This window comes from Culex pipiens, chromosome 1, assembly GCF_016801865.2.
Source record: "Culex pipiens pallens isolate TS chromosome 1, TS_CPP_V2, whole genome shotgun sequence".
Classification (NCBI taxonomy): Eukaryota; Metazoa; Arthropoda; class Insecta; order Diptera; family Culicidae; genus Culex; species Culex pipiens.
The window spans coordinates 62,902,403-62,926,892 of NC_068937.1; the positions used below are offsets into that span (position 1 = coordinate 62,902,403).

Consider the following 24,490-nt stretch of genomic DNA (forward strand, 5'->3'; position numbering starts at 1 on the left):
ACCCAACTCCACGGATAGAGTTGCGGACAGCAGCTGTGGTATCTCGTCGACGAAAGTTATGTACAAATCGTACGGCGGATTTGAAACAGCCTGTCTATCTAATGATTTTAAGTTGTCTTGTTGTCCTTGTTCTGAGTTGTCTCAACCCAGTGAGAAATGTAAGGCTGATGCAAGTCTGTTTCTCAAGAAGATTAGATATGTATTAGTACAGGTTGGCCTAGGAGGTTTTATTGGATTTTTTTTTACATTTTTTGAGTTAAAAGTTCAGCGAGTAAGGCAAAAAGGATTTTCTGAAGAAAATGCAATAACTTTAGCCCACTTAAGACAAACCATTTTTGTTACCAAATGAGCTCATATTTGGCATATGCAGGCCAAGGGTGCGCCGGGACCGTGGTGTAGGGGTAAGCGTGGTTGCCTCTCACCCAGTCGGCCTGGGTTTGATCCCAGAAGGTCCCGGTGGCAAATTTTTAGACGAGATTTGTCTGATCACGCCTTCCGTCGGACAGGGAAGTAAATGTTGGCCCCGGTCTAACCTAGAGGTTAGGTCGATAACTCAGTCCAGGTGTAGGAATCGTCTCCCTGGGTCCTGTCTCGGTGGAGTCGCTGGTAGGCAGTTGGACTCACAATCCAAAAGTCGTCAGTTCGAATCCCGGGGTGGATGGAAGCTTCGGTGTAAAAAGAGGTTTGCAATTGCCTCAACAATCAAGCCTTCGGACACCTAGTTTCGAGTAGGAATCTCGCAATCGAGAAGCCAAGGCAATGCTGTAGAGCGAATAATTTGATTTTTAGGCCAAGGGTGCATGATACTGATGATACTCGTCGGTTGACACCCAGGCGAGGAACATCCCGGAAGGAGCCCAACTACATCCCACACACGGAGAGACTGTGCCCAGAAATTTTAACAATTAAAATTGTTGATTTTACTTTCGTAAATTTTAACAAAAACGTACTTGTCACTGCCAATTTTCAGTTAAATTAACCAAAATTCAGAATTATTTTTATAACCTGTTTGTTGAAAATGCTAGAGGCAAAAAGCTAACAGATTTACCGAACTCGAATGAACGTGCTCGACTGTTAGCTTTGGTTTTAGGAAAATCAAAAATTTTGTTGGTTGAATATAATTAACAATTGGTTGAATATTTAAAAGATGAGCTTGGGTTTGTTTACGTCTGTCATTTGAAGTCAGGATTCGAACGAGAGCGGTCGATTTGTTGAGTTTGTGTTGTTAATTATGAAGTGAGAGGATGTGAAAGGTGAAAATTACACTATTTGGCTAATGTTGAAGTGGCAAATCAAAGTGTTGCAACTGGGGAGGTGGAATTGGTGAGTAGGTTTGTTGATGATTTCTTTGCAGGTGATAAACTATGAAGAGCAAGTGGACGACCTTCGCCATGAGGACCTCTAATGCGAGTGAGTTGAACACGTTATAAGAATGTTTGATGGAAAGAGAGGGCAGTAGAAGGGAGATGCGGGCCAACTCTTAACGGATAGAGCAGCCCGGGCAAATTTAACAAAATGTTGGTTAATTGAAGTAATTATGGGTTTATTTTTGCACAATAATTTATCCTATGTGATTCTTATTAGAAAACTGAATCATTAAAAATATTCGTGCTTACGACGGATAAAATCTTAATGAACCATTCTTTTTTTCAGAATCATCAATTATAAAATACACAGAAATGCGTACATATGACAACATAAAAATAGAGATGAAGTAAAATATCAAAAAATAAAAATATTTAAAAGAAGATAATGATTATCTTAAAAGTTTTGCTGCAATACGACTGCTCAATAAACTGGTAAGTTAAACTCGTAATATTTTTTTCAGGAATCGGAGTACGTTGAATAAATTGAATCAAATGCAGTGAAAGTGTGTTGCCAAAATTATTTTTTTAAATAATGCAAGCTTGGTAAGTAGCATTATTGATATTTCTTCTTTCATCATTATAATTACATTTATTTACGTTCCTTTTTCAGTTTATAGCCGAAGTTAAGAATTTTGTATTAAATTACTAATAAATTTCACATGTATATTTGCAGCAAAAGGTTCACTTTGGTGAAAATTCTGTGTTCCATCACAAGAAAAATAACTAAACCTGAGACCGTTGTAGATGATGATGACTTATCGGATGATTTCACAGTGATGGTAAGTGAATACAACACTTAATTTTATACAACATAATAAAAATATAAGCTTAAAACTTGGTGAAAATTTTGCTCGGTTTCTATTTTTAAGGAATTCACTAGAAATTTGTAATATGCTTTTTTATTATTTTTTAGATTAATGCAACGTAATTTTTTAAAACATTAGTCAAACTTTACATGTTTTACACCAAAATAAAAAAAAGTTTTGTTTTGATGCTTTTTAACAGTAATTTAACAACTTAATGCAAAAAAAAAAACAAATTAGTACAAAACGTTGAATTTTAAGGCAGAATAAATACGAAAATAAAAAACACTCAGCATTAATTAATTTGTGAGGCATTATTACAAAATTTACTGCAAATTCAATAAAAATATTGCTAACAACAGCTAATTATTGACTACATGTACGAATATTTTTCTGTATTCAAGTAAGACATTAGTTAAAATATAGCTAGAAATTCGGCACAGCCTATATCGTTAGATAATTTAAGAAAATATAAATCAACACTTACATAAATTATGTCTAATTATAAAATGTTTTGTTATAAACCACAAATAATTTGTTGCATGCAAAAATATTTCGGTTGATACAACGAAAAATAATTGTTGAAAAATAGTTAAAAAATATGCCCCAGCCAGTTTTTAACAGAATATTCCACAATATTTCAGCTGAAAACAAGAAATTTTTAATTAATTTTCTGAAAAAAATATTCTAGCAGTCGACTGCTAGAATTTTTTTCGGCCATTTAACCAACAAAAATGGCAATTCCAACTATTTTTTTAGTTAATTTTAGTTACTGGTGGTCAGCAATTTCGGGTTAACAAAATCAACAATCGATTGTTGAAAAAAAGCTGTGTAAAAAATTAACCCATACTTTTAGTTAAATTAACCAAGATTTTCTTAGATTTGCCCCGGCCGGTCTCTCCGTGCAGTGGTCCAGATAGCAAAATTAAGTGGAAAATGGATTTTCCGAAAAATGGTGACGTTTTGGAGCTTTGGTGTCTTCAGAAGCGTTGTTGCAAATGGAAAGGGGCAACTTTTGGTTTGGTTTAAAATTAGGGTGGTTCACTATAAGAGCAATTTTGAAAATCTAACTTTTCAGGAATATTTTTGGGAATTTTTATGTCTTCTAAAAAGTTGTTGGGCTGGCCAATTCAAGCAACTTTGTCGAAGACACCAAAATTTTATCTCGTAATCTACGCCTTCTATAACCAAATTTATAGAAAGCATCTGAGCAAACCTTTAAAAATCAGTTTTTTGAACGTGGCAATTCAGGGTTAACTTTTAGAGAAAAGTGATATTGGGAGCACTTTTAGAGCTCTACAAAACGAACATTTTCATTTTTTGACATGTCAATTTGGACTAAAGGGTCAAAAGTTACAGCCATTTGAAGGTAAAAAAGATGCAAATTAAAACTTAAATATCTCAAAATGGCGCAAGCCAAATTTTAAGCACTAGGTTGCATTTGAAAGAGGAGATCTAGCACTATAAACGCTGAAAAAATCTCAGGGGTGTTTTTCTTTAAACTTGAGATATCTTCATTTGAAAAAGTCTAATTTTCAAGGGAAAACCATATGGGACCACCCTAACGAAATTCGAAAATTGTCCAAATATATGTTTTTCCATGTAATTTTGCCCGCTGAATCTGAATCTGCCCTCAAAATTGAGCCAAAATTTCAACAAATCGATTTTTGGTCATATTTTGGGTTCAAATGATAATTTTACATGGAAACCCAAAATATGGCCAAAAATCGATTTGTTGGCATTTTGGCTCAATTTTGAGGGCAGATTCAGATTCAGCGGGCAAAATTACATGGAAAAACATATATTTGGACAATTTTCGAATTTCGTTGGGGTGGTCCCATATGGTTTTCCCTTGAAAATTAGACTTTTTCAAATGAAGATATCTCAAGTTTAAAGAAAAACACCCCTAAGATTTTTTCAGCGTTTATAGTGCTAGATCTCCTCTTTCAAATGCAACCTAGTGCTTAAAATTTGGCTTGCGCCATTTTGAGATATTTAAGTTTTAATTTGCATCTTTTTTACCTTCAAATGGCTGTAACTTTTGACCCTTTAGTCCAAATTGACATGTCAAAAAATGAAAATGTTCGTTTTGTAGAGCTCTAAAAGTGCTCCCAATATCACTTTTCTCTAAAAGTTAACCCTGAATTGCCACGTTCAAAAAACTGATTTTTAAAGGTTTGCTCAGATGCTTTCTATAAATTTGGTTATAGAAGGCGTAGATTACGAGATAAAATTTTGGTGTCTTCGACAAAGTTGCTTGAATTGGCCAGCCCAACAACTTTTTAGAAGACATAAAAATTCCCAAAAATATTCCTGAAAAGTTAGATTTTCAAAATCACCCTAATCGTGAACCACCCTAATTTTAAACCAAACCAAAAGTTGCCCCTTTCCATTTGCAACAACTCTTCTGAAGACACCAAAGCTCTAAAACGTCACCATTTTTCGGAAAATCCATTTTCCACTTAATTTTGCGATCTGGACCACTGTGCATCCGTAGTGCTGTTTGGACAAAACAGCATGGCTCTGGTTCCTTGCAAGTGTCCTATTTTCTTACCTCTACGTTGGCTTGGTTTAGTCATCATGATGACAAGGTGTAACCTAGCTGGTGGCCTGTGGAAACGACTCGTAAACCTTTAACCAGCGAGGGTCAGAGTAGAGACGGCGCGTCAATGTGGGAAAGGGAAGTAATTTGTGATTGTAGACGGTATTGTTTTGATTCGCAGTTTGTTGAGTCAACTGCTGTGGATGTACCAGAGCATCGCAGAACGGGGTTCCTCTTCATTCCATTTCAGCTAACAGCTATCTTCTGTTTATTTTGTTTCATTGATTTTCTAAAACGGCTTCTGTTTACTATCCTCCATTAAATTTTGATTTCGATTTTTTTTTCTCTTATTTCTCAACGCTTATCCACTCTATTTTACCAACTGATGCTGCTGTAACAAACTGTCTGCTTTCCCTCAATTTGGCAGCGATGTCAATTTTGTTTATCATGTACCTTTTCTTTATTTATCTATTTGAATAATGTCTCATCTTCCCTGTAAATTGCCCTCAATACAATCTATGCCTGTTTGTTACCTCTATTTATTAACCAGGGCCGTAGCCAGGGGGGGGGGGTGCTTGGGTGCAAAAATTCAAAGAGTATAGAAACCAGCAAATTATTTTAACCATCACTTGGTTTATGGTATAATTATTAAGATGAATTGTAAAATTGTAAAATAATGTATGCAAAAATGTTTAAAAAGATTTTCTTCTTAAGTTTTCAATGTCTGTATTGAAGAAACTCCTTCATCAAAAGTTTATCTTTATTCATACAGCTAGTTTGTATTAAAGGAGTACAGAAGAAAGTGTTTTTTTACATTTTCTTGAATTGTTTAATTGTAATTGAATTTCGTGATAAACTGTCGCTAAATTTAAAATATACATAACTTGAATACAAATTTTGAAACAAAAAAAATCCTGAAAAAAATATCGATTTATCTAACCATAAGTATTTTATTTTTGTACTTTATACTGAGAGAAAAACCCACGAATAAACTGGTAAATTTGAACTATCAAATTTCAAACCGTCTGGATTTGCATTTTCAGCTGTGTGATCACTGTGATGGTTTATCTGACAAATTTGTTTCAGAATTTGAGGATTTAAAAAATTGACAAAAAATAAATAAATCAGATCTTAATTAGAAGTAATTTTTAAGTAAAATTTCAATGTATCGTTTCAGTGTTGCTTATCTTTGAAATTAAAAAAAAATAAATTAAAAATAAATTTTCCGATCGAATAAACGGTTAAATTTCAACCAACGAGTGTCAAAAAATGCTTAAAGACATTCTTATCCAGTGATATCCAGAGTCAACATATTTTAAAGTCCATGAATTCATAGAAATAATTGATTTTAAATTAAATGCACAGTGCTTCGAAGTGCTTATTTCATTAAAACGCAAAAATTAACATTATCAAATTTATTGAAACTAGTGTACAAACTGTTTAACACTGGAACGCCCAACGCATGTCCAACTTACACGGACGCCCAAGCCTCCCAAAAAAGTTGGAACGGTAACTTCAACTCGCTGGTTCTCGGGCATAACTCACCCAATCAAGACGATTCTTTTTTCTAGTGATTTGTTAGGATGTCTAGATGATCCTAGAACTTTGCAGAATTCAATTTGATCAAATCTGTAATTTTTGCGACCAAAAACATCGTTCCAACTTTTTCAAAAAGACTGCCTCCGCGGAATTTTTGGCGAATTTTTTTTTACACGCGAAAAAAAAAGTTGGAACGATGTTTTTGATCGCAAAAATTACAGATTTGATCAAATTGAGTTCGGCAAAGTTCTAGGATCATCTAGACATCCTAACAAATCACTGGAAAAAAGAATCGTCTTGATTGGGTGAGTTATGCCCGAGAACCAGCGAGTTGAAGTTACCGTTCCAACTTTTTTGGAGCCTTGGGCGTTGGAATGTTAACAAGTAATTTTAATAAAAATGATGTAACAGCAACTTCAAGCAAAGTTTGTATTGTTCTTTATCGTGTAAGGACTAAGAACCATTGGAAATTGGTCTATTAGTTCCTGAGACACATCTTCTTGAAATAAAAAATAAACTTAAACGATAAATAATATAAATGCGAACATGATTCACAAATTAAAATCTTCAATTTACTTATTTCTTTATTTTGAAATGACTGTCAAAACTGAATTAATTTTTAAAATAAGTGTTGATAACCAATATGATTTTAAAAGATGAAGGAGTAAAATAACGTAAAAGTGAATTGGTTGTGCTGGTTATAGAAAGCCTTTCTGTATCTTTCTAAACAAAAACAAAAACACAAATGAAATCATTTTTTTGGATTTCTGAGATTTAACTAATAAAAATTATGTTGAATAATATAGTATTGTAACCATTTATTAGAACCGATATTTATTCAAGAAATATCTTGACTCTGGGAACAATATCCTAAACATTTTATGGCTTAGAAATTTTATATTTGAGAAACCTTGCTAAATTAAAAGTAAAGAAAACTTCATGTAAGAATTCATAAATCAATTAGATTTTTCCTGTAAATCTAATCTTAGTCTGCACTAGAATTCAAACATAAAAATTTTTGAAGCATCAAAAAATTAAGATGAAAAAACATAATTTATTGAAATGTTTGAATATTGAATATCTTTATTTTGAAATAATTAAAATTTATTTTTATAAAAATTCAGGATTTTTAGCATTAATTATTTTATTATTTTTATAGTTTTTGTTATTTTTTAATTTCTGATTTTTTTAAATTATCATGTGTTTATTGTAATCTTCAATTTATGATGTTTTAAAAGTAAAGAAAACTTTATGTAAGAATTCCTCAACCAAGTAGATTATTCCTGTAAATCTAATCTTAGTATGAATTTTGCTACAAGAACCATATTTTACATTCAAATGAAAATAAAAAAACTAACTTAATCCACCTATGTGGTTGGAGCCTTCCTCACTCATTACCAACAATGGCTGTACACAAATTTCATCTATTTTTTAGATCCGGAATAAAAAAGTACACCAATATCACTTAAGGGGCCATATCTCGAGACAGGGTTGCCAGATCTTCAATGTTTTGGACTCGTTGGAAAGGCATTCGATAACCTAACCAACGATGGGTCGGATGGTGGATCCGGACATAGTTTACATACATTTAAGTGAGATCCGGCTTCCAAAAAGTACATCAATATCACTTAAGGGGCCATATCTCGAGACAGGGTTGCCAGATCTTCATTGTTTTGGACTCGTTGGAAAGGTCTTTCGATAACCTAACCAACGATGGGTCGGATGGTGGATCCGGACATAGTTTACATACATTTAAGTGAGATTCGGCTTCCAAAAAGTACATCAATATCACTTAAGGGGCCATATCTCGAGACAGGGTTGCCAGATCTTCAATGTGTTGGACTCGTTGGAAAGGTCTTTCGATAACCTAACCAACGATGGGTCGGATGGTGGATCCGGACATAGTTTACATACATTTAAGTGAGATCCGGATATATGTGAAAACACATTTTTATACATAACTTTTGAAATACTTATCGAAACTTCAATCTGTATAAAACTCGATCTATGGGACCCTAAACCAAGTCGAATGCAACAGGTTTGGGTCAAATCGGTTCAGCCAGTGCCGAGAAACATGAGCTAGTTTGTTGGTCACATACATACATACACACACACATACACACACACATACACACACACATACACACACACACACACACACACACATACACACAGACATTTGTTCAGTTTTCGATTCTGAGTCGATATGTATACATGAAGGTGGGTCTACGACGTTTTTTACAAAGTTCATTTTTAGAGCAGGAAGGCAAAAAGAGACTCTTAAAACTCCATCCAAAAAATACTCAAGAAACAGTCAAGAAAATATTTACGGAAAGATTTTGCTTTAGCGGTACGCAGCTGAAAAGGAACAGAACAAAAACGGCTTTGGATATTTCTTCGGGTGCAATATGTGTTGATGAGATTTTGATTTGTTTATTTGAATGCGACTGAGAATAACGTGTGAAAAAAATGTATTCGCTAAAATAATATTGAAGAATTGCCACATGAAGCCGGCTGTCAAAATGCTGAATCTTAAAATGCCGAATATGTTAAGAATGGATTTTGTTTTTTGCTCAGAATTAAGTTTAAAATAAGAGAAAAGTCATAACAATAATCAATGGGACAACAATGGTATTTTTAAAATTTTGATATTTTTTAATATTTATTATTTTTTTTATGTTTTGGTTTTTGTTTTTTGTTCTATTGATTTTTTTTAAATTATTATTTTTAATTGTTATTATAAATTTTGTGATTTTTTTTATTATTGTTATTTTTGATTTCTGGCTTTTCTTTGTGTTATATCAAAATATTTGAAATCTAAAATTTAGAAATTTAAAAGCAGTAAAATTTTTAACTTCTCAATTAGACCGTTGCAAATATTATTCTGAACTTTATGTTACTAAACTCTGACCAAAGTCGACAGGGTAGAGCAAACAATGAAAAATATAAAAATTTAAATTACAAGCCATTGGTTTATCATTTTAAAAGTGTTTCAAAACCTCACTTTAAATCAGTACAGTTGTTTTGCATCATTAGTTTTCAAAATATCTAGTTACTGGCGAAAAGCTTTTTTCGTGAAAAAAAGCTTGCCGCGGTTCAACGAAATGTTACAAAAATTTTAAATATTTTTAAACGAGCCCAAACATGTCGTACATGATTATCAACGCAGAAAAAAACATTTCAATTGTGTTGTCACTGCTCCTAAAAGGACTTAATCGAAATAAGTTATGAATACAAAAATAACTGTTTTCAGTTGATTAGACTTCCATTTCCATTGAAGCTGTGAAGTTATTTAAAAAAAAAAATATTGCATTTGCCCTCTGCCCCTTTTGAAAGGGTGGCAACTAAACTTTGGAAAATATTTACAATGAAATACAATTTAAAAAAAAAAATAATAAAGACATTTTAAAATCTTCAAAATGGAAATTATAATCCATAAAATCCAAAAAATTAAAATGAAAAAGATTTATTTATATTTATCAGAAATTTAACAATTTGAAAATGATGTTTAATTAATTTAATTGCAGAGTTTTTGAATCCAAGCTTGAATTTTCTTTTTTTTTTTTGCATTTTGAATATTTTTATCATTTTATTTCTTGCTTCAAAAATCGCAAGCTCATGCACAAAGCGAAAATTAGTTGATAATAAGGATTCACTTAGTTGATCTTTCGATTTTTGATATATTAAATAAAAATTGGAGAGTGGCCACGGTGGAAACAAATAAATGTGACCAAAAGTAAGCATTTTGGACGAGTGGTTTCGGGAAAAAGGATTACGAAAAAGTAATAAAAATTACACACAGATATTTCTTAAGCATTTTTCTTTAAGGTAGATTTTGAAAACATAATCTGAATTTTGTAGAAATTATGGCATATTTTGAAAAATGTAGAAAAAAAAACATTTGTTAATAGTATGAAGGTCCTCAAAAAGATAAGGGGTTTTAACGCAAATAAAGAAGGGTTATTAATTATGCAGTCCAAATTCGACAAGCCGATTATCCAAAAGTTCGAAGGACTTCGGATAATCGAATCATGAACAAATTGAAATCGTTTTTTTATTTGCTTGCTTTTAACATCAAATTCGGCATCTGCAACCACATTTGAGTTAGATTTGAACAATATTTCTTGGCCACCATTTTGGCCGCCACTTTGAATCTAAAAATTCTAAATTATTTTATGTTTCTTCAGGGGTCATACTTAAGTTCGAGCCTTCTATCGGATGGGGAAGTAAAACGTCGGTCCATTTGCGTAAAAGAGATTTTGGGTGGCACACCACATATAACCTTCGAACGCCTAGAAATGAGCAGAAACTTGCAACAGAGACCACAAAAGACCCGGGGGTCGTTAAAGTGGATTACTTTTTTTTTACTTATGTTCGACTATCATAATTAAGACAACGAGATTTAAGGATTTTTGCTAAAAAAATATTAGCTTCCGAAAATGGCCATTTTTGCGCAACATAACAGGTGCATTGCCAGGCAAGCTAGCACACAGACATGAGTTTAAAAATTAATTATTTCTATGTAGCCCCGGATATTGCTATTTTCGAAGGCTAATAACTTTTTAGCAAAAAACCCAAAAAAAAGGGGTCTTCGGGAAAGTTTTTCCAAATTTAAAGAAGATATTATTTATGAAAATTGGTAAGAACTGGGTAGTTATTGCGTCTTCCACAGGTCAAAAACTGAAACAGTTGCTTTTCTCCATACATTTTGACGATTTTTCCCAAACTTGGTGGTCAGTGGTCATAAAAAGCTCAAATTTGGAACTTAGGCTAGTGATCAATCTTTGATTTTAGGGGGTAGCCTCAAGAAAGCCCAGATTTGGACCACCCTAACCAATGTAATGCTAAAACTATGGGATAAATGAAATGTTACTGAATGGAACGATGTTCAAATCTGCAGCTCAATTTTTAAATATTGGATCCATAATCTACGAAAACTGAGCTCGGCAATGGACAGGCAAATTACTTCGTTTGATCAATCTATTCTTGATTCTCTATCTTACAAATTATTTCTGTGGAGAGAACACACAATCATTGTTTTGAGATTTTTTAAGGTAGTACATTTTAAAAAAAATGGGAAAAATTTCGGGGGGGGGGGGGGGGGTTGCAGCCCCCCCTCCGTGGCTACGGGCCCGTTCTTACACTGAAAATTGCGAATTGCGAAAATGAGCTGATATTTGGCATAATTGTTTTAATAAGCATTTCCTTCTACACCTTTACTGTCATCTTGGGCGAATCGGAACAAATAGGGCGAATTGTTTTGATTTTATTTTGATTGACTTCGGTTGGAACAAATATAGATAAACTAAATTAGTGCATCGATTTCCTAATTTATAGCGTATAGCTTGTAGTGCCGATTTGCCCCAATTGACGGTTTCTATATACTAACAACTAAACTAACTCCATAACCTTTGACATAACTAATTTTCCAGAACTAATGTGGCCACCACCAGAACTGCTCGCTAGCATGGAAACTCTCGGAGCAAAAACTAACAACGATCTAACCTGTGACTTGCTCGGGATGAATCTTGGTGATATGCATGCTTATGATTTTAAGGTTTATGCTCTTTGCTGCTAGGGAAGTAGAATTGGTTACTAACACAATTTTCTAACGAACTTTTCAGGTAATCGAAGACCTCTCGATGGAGGCGGCTGATTCGTACTTGAAAAACATCCAAACGTCGCCGGCAATTCCGTCGACGAGTAAGTTTCATCGGAGCTTCTCGATGGGCCAGGGTTGGAACACACCGCAGAATAAGCTCGCCACAGAATACAATCCGGTGGGAAAGGGCGAAATTGGTGGCAAGGGCGATGGTCCCTGCAATGTGGTTATGAGGCGTAAAAAGCAGTGCACGTGTACGAGTGGGGACTCGAATCTGCTAAACTATCCTTCGGTTTATTTGCAAAAACTTGTTCCGGAGCACTTGTTGAATAACAGTTTGGCTAAAGATAACATTCCCAACAGTAGAAGCAAAAACAAAGTTAACAACAAGATCAATGATAAGAACAATCTTCAGACAAATCCCCGCGCGACACTGCTGGCGAGTGGAAAGAGACCGGAAGAAATAAATTTCTCAGAGTTCCTCGAGATGTACCACAGCAACGCACGAGAGAGCAGCGAGAAGCTGAAGAACGTTGATGAAAAGTCGGACGGTTCTGGATCGGGAAGTTCGGGCAACTCGGCTTATAAGCTGGATGTTCAGGCGGGAGCTCTGTCACTGCTCAATCGTCCGTCGATGATTTTTATGCTGGAGAAGCATGACCTGAAAAAGCTTCGCCATTTGATGACCCGGAATCTGCGGAAAACGATTTGCAACATTTACAGCTTGCAAGCTCTAAATTGGCTGCTTCGATCCGTGACGCAACCGATCGGACTACACGACATCATGTGGTGGTTCATTTCATCGCTTTCGTACTCGACACACGACTGCGAGGATGAACCGAAGCTGGACGAGGGAGTGCTTGGTCTGGAACATCCGGGCTCGAACCAGTTCAACGGACCACTCTCGCAAACGCTCTCCCAAAGTTTGCACTCGCTGCTGCACACTATTGCGGATCTAACACTGCTCCTGCCGTCGGGATCGTCCTTGCAGAAGACTGCCGTCCAGTGTTTTGGGTTGAAGTTCAAACAATCTGACCACCAGTTCTTGCACCGGTCGCACGTTTTCGGGAACATTTCGAAAATTTTGTCAAAATCCGAGGAGCAGAACGATGAAAATCTGCTTCCGTCGGTGGCCATGCTCAATTCCTACTCGAATGCCGTCGATGTGTTTACGGAGGAATGCATCCGGATCAGCATGCTCAGCGATATTACGGAGATTTTCGATGTGAGTTTGATTAATATTGATCGCTAAAGGGAGACATACTAACTTCTTAATTTCCAGCTTGTAGTTTCATCGCGACCTGCGTTGGCAAATTCGTTGATAGACAACTCGACGGAGACATTCTGGGAAAGCGATGAGGAGGATCGGAACAAACCTAAGATCATCGAACTGACTATGAATCGAACCAATTATCACTGCAAGGTTATCTGTATTCACATCGACAACAGTCGGGATATTGGGGTGCGTATTATCTACTATACCTACTCTTGCAAATTTTGTAATTCAACAAATATTCTTACAGAACAAAGTGTCCAGCATCCTTCTGTACGGAGGCAGTTCGTTTGGCGAAACGTCACTTCTAAAGACCATTGACGTCGATCCACTTGTGTGCAGCTGGATATCGGCAACGATATCCGACGACGAGTGCACCCATTACCGGATGGAATTCCGTGGCCCGGAAGCGACCCTCCGCGTTCGCCAGATCAAACTGCTTGGCTACACTGCCGAAGATAAAGCGTCCCAGTTCAAGCACAACCTCAAACACACCAGCGCCAATTACATCCAGCAGAAAAACTGCGAAGCGGAAACGCTGCGTGTTTTCCGTCTACTAACGGGACAGGTATTCGGGAAGCTAATTCTCGAGAGTGGTAAAAATTTCGGTGCAAACACCCCGACTTCGTCCAAGATCACCGAATCAACGGTCATCTCATCCTCAACGGAGTCGCTCGATTTACGCGAGCACATGGTCGGCATCCTGTTTAGCCGTAGCAAGCTGAGTCACCTCCAGAAGCAAATCATCGTCCACATTGTGCACGCTATCCAGAAGGAAGCGCTGCGCTCGCGGGAAGAGTGGGAGCACAACGTCATGTTCAGCGCGGACAATGAAACCGACTTTGAGGAGAATCTCAAGCTGAACGACACGTACTGCTTTGAAATGCTCAGCATGGTGCTGGCGCTGTCCGGGAGTGCCGTTGGACGATCGTATTTATCGCACCAGCACGGTCTACTGAAGGATTTGTTCTCGCTGCTGCACACAGGGAGTGATCGCGTCCAGAGGCAGGTTACGGCGCTGATCCGGCGCATTTTACCGGAAATTTCACCAGAGACGCTTTGCGAGCTGCTTGGAGTGGAGAAGGTTCCGGAGATTGACTTTAATCTGCTCAGTCAGAACAATGAGATGTTTAATATGAATAAGTAAGTAAAAAACCCAGGTTTATTTATATATTTTTTTAGTTCGTCTCACATGACTTCAAATTAGTCTTTCTCTCACTTCTGACAGTTTCATCAAGGTTGACCTTCACCGTTCCCCGAAATTCGATTTCAATCCTGAGATATTCAATGAAAACCGAAAAAACTCCGTGCATTGTTGTCACTCTTCAATGAAAGAAGTTTCAAATTTGTCGTGCTTTCTTGACACACCCTGAAAATTGCAGTAATTTCGACAACTAGACAAAAGGGATTTCAGCTCAGAACGTGTTTGACACAAGTACAAGCCCGACTACCGTAATCATTTGTGATCATAACTCGGGACTCCGGCAACCAAACTTCGGGACAATGCACGAAATGGTCAACCAAACAAAACCTGATTTTTATTGTTTACATTGCGTGCTATATTTTTTGTTTATTCAAGGTCAAACATTAAAACGCGTTTTTCTTGGAACGTCAAAAAGAAATGTGCGACAAGATAGCACGACAACGTCCAAATGGCAAAAGTAAGAACATTTGCCATATGCCAAACTGTCAAACTTGTAACGCGTTTTTTTCTGAAAACACTCACTTCATTTACGGGTGTGTGTGTGTGTGTGTGTGTGTGTGTGTGTACTTCTGATCAAATTCCCGGCGACTGGCTAAGATATTATGGGGAAGTATAATCTGTAACAGATTTGATTTTAATGCTGATACAGCATAAAATGTTAGCCATCCTAACAAACCTATTTCAGAATGACAGAGATCCTCGCGATTCAAATCCTAGGTCGTAGATATGTGTACGTCATGCTTCCCAGACCATCATTTCGAAGAAAAGAGGTTGATTTCTTTCTTTTTTTGCTCATATTCAATATAGAGCGGTTTAGCAAACAACTGACAGCTGCCAAAAGTCAACATCGTTTGTGTACTTTTTAATTCGAATACGTTCGAATTTGGTACTAAAGCCCTATGTCAATTTGTATGTACAACGGTAACAAACACGATCAAAACCCATCTCTGATAACTTTTTTTTTTCGAGATATCGAGAAATTAAAAGTGAGAGTGTGTGCGTGGAACATGGAGTTAAACTTTTCGAAGTGCCATGGGAACCTTCACAGCAACTGCACAGAAAGTTTAACTCCATGTTGCACACACTCTCACATTTAATTTCTCGATGGGTTTTTTATAATTTTTTGCTCTAGTTTACCTTCAAAATCAATAATTACGTGTTGATTCATGCCTAGAAAGGCTAAAAGTTTATTAAACTTTTTAATTCTATTGAAAATTTCAAAGAATTTCATTTTTCGAAAATGTCAAAAGTTAAACAATTTGCTACCCGATTTGATTCCCACCAAATTTGCTCTCGAGTTTGCCCCCGAGTCTCCCACCGCGCGTAGCAAAGCAGGTATCAAATTTGATCTCAAGTTCAGCTGTAGAAGAAAAATATGTGTCGGTACTTATCGGGTACTCATTTTCTGATACCCGACAAGTACCGGCAAGCCGGGGGCAAAGTTTTGAATGCGTGTTTCGGAGATTTTTGTATGTCTGCTCTTGTCTATGATTCAAAAATTCAAAAATTCAAGAATTCTAAACATTCAAAAATTCAAAACATTTATAAATTTAAAAAATTGTAAATTCAAAAATTTAAAAATTCAAAAATTTATTACCTCAAAAATTCAACAGTTTAAAAATTCAAAAATAAAAAAAATGCGTTGAAAAAAGCTAAGATTTCTTTAATTTTAATTTTTTTACAATTTTATTAATTTATTTTAAATTTTTTATTAATGTTTTTAAATTTATAATTTTTTTATTGTTTCTATATTTTGAATTTTTTTTTCAATTTTTTAATGTTTTTTTTAAGGCCGTTGCAAATATTTTTTGAAGTTTATATCCCTCAACTCTGACCAAAGTCGAGGGGGGGGACAAAAAAGTATAAAAATTGAAATTACGGGCCATGGTTTCAACATTTGAATGAAAAACGTGTTTTAAAATGCATTAAGGGCAGTGGGGGCAGAATGGACCATGGGGGCAGAATGGGCCACCCTTGGTTTTGGGCTTTAGAATGGATTTAGGCCAACTGTAAGGCAAGGGTCTTATAAAGGACGTCAAATAACATCACCATACCGAAAACGACGTTTGAATTCATTGTATTTTTCCGAATTATGAGCAAAAATGTAAATTTATTGAAAAACCACGTAAATGTTGTTTATTTCGAGGTTCTTAAATAAGCTTTCACGAAAGTTAGATTGTTTGAAAAAGTTTGTTCAATGTTTATAATGTTACCAGGAGCTATTACAAAGCTAATCAAACTACAACGGAACCTTCAAATCATTTAGAGGCTTGGTGGGGGAAGTGTTAAATTAAAATCCACTTGGGGGCAGAATGGACCACCCTTTTCCTTCCTTATAAAAACAATCAAAAATTGCGAAATTTGAGCTAAATGGATTATTTCACTCCTGGTAGCTTCACAAATGACGTTTAATGCAACATTAGTTGATTTTTTAATTGTGTTCACGCTTATTTGTAAAAATAGTGTCTTATTTCGACATATGTACACTATTTTCAAAAATGTTAGTTTTGTTAAGTGACTATTTTCATAAAAGTTATCAAACTTCAAGGAAACTATGTTGGAATGGTTACTTAAGTCATTTCTGATCACCCTTCGACGTTGTATTAGATGAAATGGCTTGTTTTCTACATAAACTTTTAGAAAAATATTTGCAACGGCCTATTTTTTTATTTTTTTAAATTTTTTTATTTATTTTTTCCATTTTTTCATTTATTTTTAAATTATGTAAAAAACTATTAAAAAAATCCGTGCATGATTCGATTTTCCGTGCATCATTCCATTTGCCACGGTAGCAAACCAGTAAAATAACGGGTAGCAAAGTGAAATCCCGAAGAACTGAGAGCAAATTTGCTACCGCGACAGGTACCGCGGTGGGGTTGACGTCGGGTGCAAATTTGATTTGCTTCGATGTTTGCTACCCGCGCTGGAGATGCACTTATAAACTATCTGCATTTGAGACAGAAGCTACAACCATTAGTCCACGGAGCCGGTAGCACTCAATTCTAGAGTTTTTTTAAAGATCCTATAAGCTATCGAGGAATTAAAAGTGAGAGTGTGTGCGTGCAACATGGAGTTAAAATTTTCAAATTGCCATGGTCATCTTCACAGAAAGTTTAACTCCATGTTGCACACACTCTCACTTTTAATTTCTCGATAGAGCATTCTACGTGCGTATGTATTGCGTGCACGTACACGAAAATAAAGTGAGGTTAAATTTTGTCAGCCAGCAAAACCAAATGATGCGCTAGTGTGCGTACGCGAAACGTCATAAAGCTCTATTGTGTTTAGTATGTTTATCCAGCTTTTTAAGCGAAAATGGCGTTCGAATGGTGAACGCCCGAAATGTCAAAATCACGCAGTGGTACCAACATTACGAAAAAAGTGTGCCATGGCATGACAGCCGCATTTTTTTCTAATGTTGGTGCTACTGCGCGATTTTGACATTTCGGACGTTCAACATTCGAACGCCATCTTCGCTTAAAAACCTGGATAAGACCTTTAAAAAAAGTCTAGAATTCATGTAAGGGTCTCAAGATATCTCGGGACTCGATAAACCAAATCGGCTAAAATTTCAATGCGGTCACTTCAATTCCAAATTTAAGGACCTAGATGGTGTCATCAGAGCCCAGATTTAGCCTCATTGCTCTCTAGTTAGCATAAGAGGGCATCGAAATATTTAAGCGTTAAACCCCGTAAAGTTAACCGTTGATGTGGAAGAAGGGGAATCCCCCGCTTACGTATAATTTTGTTCGAGTAATGAATCGTTGTGAGATTTTCCGTAAATGCTATGAACATTATTTGCCGTGATTATAGCTTTAAAGACCTCATAACTTTTATTAAATTTAAAAATAGTCACTCTAACGCCTTTTACCTTACAGATGCGGCATTTTGGACATTTTCCTAGCCGTAATCGCGAAAGCTCTTCAGGTGCAGATCAAGGTGAAGAACAACTCGAACAAAAATCCACCAACCATGAAGCTGTGGCGATACATGAATATTTGCAAAATTGACGACTATGAAAAGTCCACGCTGAACAAGCTTTCGATGACCAATTCCCAATTCAGCAACGCTGAATCGGACCACCCGGTTGGTGCTCCTGGCCAAAAGGACAACAGCCCGGCGGCGGAGCAGTACGACTTTGAGGGCTCGTCGTCGGAATTCTTAGATGACAAAACCAACGACGACAATTCGGTTGACTTTGACGGCGTTGGTGCGGCGTGTTCTTCGAAGCCGGGCATTCGGATCGAGACGGTCGGGGTGAAGCCGCGGTGGTTCTTAAACGGAACAATTTCGTCCAAACAGGCGGATAATATTATGACTTTGATTCGCGACATGGCGCATGGTAAACTGTCGGAAAAGTGGTCACTCATCACGAAGGCTGCCATCGCGGAGTGTATTTTGAACATAACGAGGCTTTTGGACGTTTATCGGGTGCCGGAGACGTGCATGACGACTCCGACGCTGTGGCTTGCGCTGGCCAGTTTGTGCGTCCTGGATCGTGACCACGTGGAAAAGTGAGTAACTTGTGGTGAGAAAATTTGTAGCTTGGCTAATGTTCTTTCTTTTTTCACAGATTATCGTCCAGCCAGTGGTCAAAACAGTCCGAGTCCCGGCCGCTTTGCTCAAATCACGACGATGATGTTACGTACGCCATGATCATCTGCAGCTTGTGCGGTTCGCTGTGCTCCGATTGTGACCGGTTTTTGCACTTGAACCGAAAGACCCGAAATCATTATCGCACGGTAAGATCTTCTCCCGGTTGCAGCTTCTCTTTTCCCTTCTCTATTCCTCGACTCTACTTTTAGGTTTGCAAAGAGGAAGAGGAGGCCATTCGGGTCGAGCTGCACGAAAGCTGTGGCCGGGCCAAGTTGTTTTGGCTGTTGGCGCTTGTCGACTCGAAAACGCTCAAGGGAATGCTCGAATTTCGCAATGGAAACAACACGCTGGTTTGTGATCCGCCAAACGCCGCGATTGGCGTGTGCCGGTTTTGCGGAGTGACTGGCAGCACCGGTCTGCTGGCGGTGGGAAATGTTTGCGTGGACCAGCAGTGCCAGGAGTACGCGGCAAGTGCTTGTGCGAAAATCCATCCGTGTGGCCATCTGTGCGGTGGAATCGTCAACGAGGAAAAGTGTCTGCCATGTTTGCAGCAAAAGTGTCTCACGTCCGAGGGTAAGGCCAGCAGTGGCAGCGGAGCGGAGCAACCGAAGTTGACGCAGGACGCAGACGACATGTGTATGATTTGCTTCACTGAGGCCCTCTCGTCGGCTCCTTCCGTTCAGCTGGACTGTGGCCACGTGTTTCACTTCCACTGCAGTAAGGCGGTTCTGACCAGGCGGTGGAACGGGCCGCGGATTAGTTTCGGGTTTTCGCAGTGTCCCATCTGCAAGATGGACATTCAGCATTCGGCGCTGGCGGAAATATTGGATCCGATCGTTGCGTTGAAAGCGGATGTCAAGCGAAAGGCATTGATGAGGTAAGTGCTACTGTATTCGAATGATCGAATTAATATTCGCTAATTGTAACGACTGATAGCTGTTAAAAGCTTGAAACCACGTGTTCGGAAATTGTCGAACAATGGTGTTGAAACGTCAACATCAATTTGACAACTGGTTTTGACGGTTAAGTGCGAATACGTTCGGACATTCGAAGTATCGAAATTCGAATTAAAGAATCCGCTCTGTAGTAGATTGAGATCAATATAAACTTTTTATAACTTCAAAAATTTTTAATATTTTAACATTTTTATTACCTTTAAAATTTTTAAAAATAAAAAAAAATGGGTGAAATATTAGGCTATTAAAACACTAAACATTTTAGAATTACAGCCTGTGGATCCCAGACTCGATTATCAGAAGTTTATTCGATTATCCGAAGGTTTGTATGGGACTTCGGACAATCGAATCTCAAACAAAAAAAAAGTTTTTTCTTTATTATTATTTTCTTGTTATTAACATCAAATTCCCCATTTTAGTCGAATTTGAATAGTTGATTGTCTATTGAAATGAAATTTTTTTCACCGCTATTTTGGCCGTCATCTTGGATTTAAAAACTGTAAATCACTTCAGCGTAGTTAGAGGTCATATTCAAGCTCGACAATCAAAAATTGGACAGCAAAAAAAAACATGTTTTTCGTGATTCGATAATTCAAAGTGATTTTTTCTGAAGCCTTCGGATAATCGAGTCTGGACTGTACTTAAGATCAATTTTTCAAGATATATTTTTTTGCATTCAAAATTATTTAAAGCAAAGAATGTACAAAGTTTCTTAAAAAAAAAAGACACTGAACAAAAAAAAAATTATGTTAACGATTTTTTTTTTATTTCAGGCTCGAGTACGAAGGTCTGGCCAAGAATCTCGATAGCAAGGATCTGTCCACTTACGCTATGGAACGCTACGCTTATTACGTTTGCAGCCAATGTGAAAAGGTAAGATTCTTTCTTTGCTTCTTGATTGGTCTTTTTAACGTGTAACAACTCTGTCCTCCCTTTCTAGGCTTATTACGGTGGCGAGGCTCGGTGCGACGCCGAGCTGGGCGAGAACTACAACCCCCAGGAGCTGGTATGTGGCGGATGCAGCGATGTGGTTAAGGCCAAGATGTGTCCCAAGCACGGGACCGACTTTCTCGAGTACAAGTGCCGCTACTGCTGCTCAGTGGCGGTCTTTTTCTGCTTCGGCACGACACATTTTTGTGACACGTGCCACGACGATTTCCAGCGGCTGACCAACATCCCGAAGAACAAACTGCCAAAGTGCCCGGCGGGTCCCAAGGCAAAGCAGCTGATTGGGGAGGAGTGTCCGCTGCACGTTATTCACCCGTCCACCGGGGAGGAGTTTGCCTTGGGCTGCGGGATTTGTCGCAATGCTCACACATTCTAGGGTTTTGTATCGCAAGTGCATTAAGTATATTATGAAGGAAGGAGGATTTAGCTTTAGTTAGTAATTCAAAACGGCGAGACTTTCTCTATATGATTGTGCTTATGATCTCATGTTAACCGTGTATTGTTGTTTGATATTTATTTAGCAAATCACTAACTTATATGTACACAATTTGATAACATTATATTTATCATAAAAATAGAACTATCCAAAACAAAGAATAATCACCAATCAATCTCTATCGTCTCTAGCACGTGAATAAACTCTTGAAAATTTTTAAACACGTGCCTTGGGTTGATGTCTTTTTGCAGAGAAACTCCCTGTTCATCGACGTTGACTAGAACGCTCGACCAGCCGGCCTGTTTGGCACCCAAATAGTCCAACTTTGGAGTATTTCCTATGTGCAACGCCTCGCCGGACAAAACATTCGCTCGGCACTTGTCCAATGCCAGGTCAAATATCTGTCTGCTTGGCTTCTGGACACCGGCTTCGTAGCTCGTAACGATAAAGTCCACCGTGGGCAGCGCCATGCTCTCGATTATCACCGATAGTCGCGGGTCAAAGTTGGATATGATCCCGACCTCTTTTGAATGGGCACGAAACAGCCGAATAATGTCGTCGGCCTGATCAATCTTCGCCCAGCAATCGCTCGTTTGGTAGTCTTCGACCAACTGTTCCGCGATCGCTTGCAGTTTCGTACGATCAAGGTGCGAGTGAGATTCGTGAAATATATCCACCACCAGCGTTTGCCACCACCACCGCCAGTCGCGATTTCCTGACAAGGACTTGGAGCACTTACCAAAGTTGGGGTGGTCACGTGCCATCCGCTGAAAGTTGGACCGGAAACAGCGAGCCAAAGCGCGCTCGTCTACGTCGGCGCATCCATGCCGGCGCGCCACCAACGCGTACTGAACCTCCGGAGGTCGCGAGAATTTTAACAGGGTATCTGTTACATCGAACGTGACCAACTTGAAGCGGGCCAGATTTTTGGCCACCAGTCGAGAGTTCATCTTCTGCTAGAATAAAGCTCTTGTTATCAATATTGTTTGCACCCTATCGAACAATCTTTCGCAATCCGTCGCGTCGTAGAATATTAGTATCCAAGGATTTCAATCCACTTTCATCTTTACAACCTAATTTCTACTTAAATAAACAGTTTAAATAGATATCCCCTTTCACGAAGAATCTCAAAACTCGCTTTGTTTTCGTAATCAGTTGTACCGCTCGCTCTGTCTCCGCCCTTTATTACAGTTCGTTGAGTTATTCATTATGTTTATTTTCGCGGGTTCGAGACAAAACAAGTAAAATAAAAACATCAACAACCATGTCTACGCGATTCACCCCTCGAACACGGACATCACAAGTTGTGAGCATCACCACTACTAGCCTATCTTTCGTTCAAGTGGGCAGTTAAACGAGAATTGTTACTCTAGAAAATATGCTTGCGAAGGTAACACACGCCGTTAAAATGCATCAGATTGCAGTCATGATATCGGAGTTCAGCTAAGAGTTACGGTATCCGTGGCAATCCACAAGGGTCTTGTTTGAGTCTGATGTTTTTAACACAAAAGTATCAAATGATTTTGATAAGGAAAACCATTAAACACAACAAACTATACTGGAGTGTTAATTGTATTCATCTTAGTTAGAAAAAAATCCGGATTGGTAGCTCACATTATCCTCTAGATTGAAAAAGAGGCAAATCGTCTGTTGTGTGCTTTCTTGTGACAACGACCATTTAGTACTATTCGAGAAAATCGATTTTTAAAGTTTGACGATAAATATTTTCAAAACTATGAATGATAGAGTCAAACTTTTTGAAGCAATCGGTTTGTATACTATCGCTTAACAAACGCTCCAAGTTTCAACTAATTTGGTTACACCATTTAAAAGATACAGTAAATTATGTTAACAAAAATCTGAAAAGCACGTGTCACAAGTGTGTTTCGAAAGTAAAATTGTACTACGTGCTCAGAATTCCCATACAAACTAAAATAGGCTTAAATCAATAGTTTAACCGACTTAATCAGTATATTTTCAAAAACAAAAGGTTGCATTGCCTTTAGAACATAATTTTGTGAAAAACAAGAATTTTTTTCCAAATTTTCCAACAACATGTATGACGTGTCACAAGTGTGCATGATCATTTTGATGATAAATTGGTCTATGTCACAAGTGTGAGTTCCCAAAAACGGGTTAAAGCATCTTGTAGTGTTTGTTAAGTATAGCAAAACGTCATCATTAACTCATTTTCGACCAAAATGGTCTATGCCACAAGATAGCACACAGCTGACGAAATAATAAAAAAGAGAACATTTTCTTAAGGATACACACTTGAATAGTACATTATAGGCAAATCGCATTCAGAATAGTAGCGATCACCAATTCCGTTGATCCGAGCCGGGTAAATACGAAACAAACCAGATAGGAATGAAAGTGAAGCCCGCAATAGAAATCATAAAACTCCTTTGTATTGTGAATCGAAAGAAGCTGTCAAAAGTGACTCGTTTTCGACCAAAAAGGTTCTAGTCATCTCAGATGAATTTGAAAAACCTCTCACACTGAAAATCGGATATGTTTCCTCGCTGTAACTCATTGCAAGTAAATTTACTGAATGTTTCTCATCAAATCAAATTATTCGCCTTACAGCATTGCCAGCATGGCAGTGCGTGGCCGAATGGTTACGCTGTCCGCTTTCCCATCTGCTGCAACCTTCCATCGGATGAGGAAGTAAAACGTCGGTCCCGGCCTTAGTTGTTAGGCCGTTAAGTCATTTCAGGTGTAGGAGTCGTCTCCATGCCATAAGTACAAACAACACACCAAACCAAGCCTACTCCGCACTATGGTACATTGGGTGGCCAAGTTTCAAAAAAGTGACCTTCTCCAAATATTTTTTGGTATTTTTTTCTCGAAAGTAAACATTCTCACTAAGAAAAATCCAAATTTTCAAAGCTCTAAGTTTGTTCATTACGGAGATACGCAAGCTGAAAGTCAAAAAATGGAGTAAAAAACTAGCGTTTTCGTAAAAATGGCTGATTGTTTAATTTTAACATAGCTCAGCCATTTTAAATATTTTATTAGGACAATTATACATCGTTGGAAAGGTAATGAGATAAGCTTTGAAACTATTAATAGATAAAATGTTGTTTCCAAACCAAAAACTGAAGTTTTCATCGAATAACTGGAGCATTTTTTTGACAAAACTTATTTTTTTGTGTTTGTTAATCGAGTACTTTTTTTGCTAACCGATGCTAAACATGAAACTAAGATCACTTGAAAGATTG

General features: G+C 37.4%; 2 protein-coding genes across 4 annotated transcripts in view; one reads left to right on the forward strand and one right to left on the reverse strand.

Annotated features, from left to right (window-relative positions):
* The window catches only part of LOC120418076 (E3 ubiquitin-protein ligase highwire-like), a 76,294-nt gene extending 54,807 nt beyond the window's left edge, over positions 1-21,487 (forward strand). For all 3 annotated transcript variants that reach the window (XM_052708339.1, XM_039580333.2, XM_052708341.1), the window contains 9 exons: positions 11,684-11,808; positions 11,876-13,078; positions 13,136-13,315; positions 13,377-14,269; positions 18,209-18,844; positions 18,904-19,072; positions 19,136-19,803; positions 20,656-20,755; positions 20,823-21,487. In XM_052708339.1, the coding sequence (XP_052564299.1) occupies positions 11,684-11,808; positions 11,876-13,078; positions 13,136-13,315; positions 13,377-14,269; positions 18,209-18,844; positions 18,904-19,072; positions 19,136-19,803; positions 20,656-20,755; positions 20,823-21,206 (4,358 nt within the window). In that variant the 3' untranslated portion in view covers positions 21,207-21,487. The remainder of the gene's footprint in view (positions 1-11,683; positions 11,809-11,875; positions 13,079-13,135; positions 13,316-13,376; positions 14,270-18,208; positions 18,845-18,903; positions 19,073-19,135; positions 19,804-20,655; positions 20,756-20,822) is intronic.
* LOC120418080 (rhythmically expressed gene 2 protein-like) lies at positions 21,312-22,557 on the reverse strand. The gene has a single exon (XM_039580336.2). It carries the CDS (start codon positions 22,214-22,216, stop codon positions 21,431-21,433), a length of 786 nt encoding a protein of 261 aa, XP_039436270.1. The 5' UTR covers positions 22,217-22,557; the 3' UTR covers positions 21,312-21,430.
* Between the last annotated feature and the right edge of the window lie 1,933 nt (positions 22,558-24,490).

What these genes read in the sequence shown, in the direction of transcription:
- LOC120418080 (XM_039580336.2), bottom strand. Translation starts at nt 22,216, where the DNA reads ATGAACTCTCGACTGGTGGCCAAAAATCTGGCCCGCTTCAAGTTGGTC.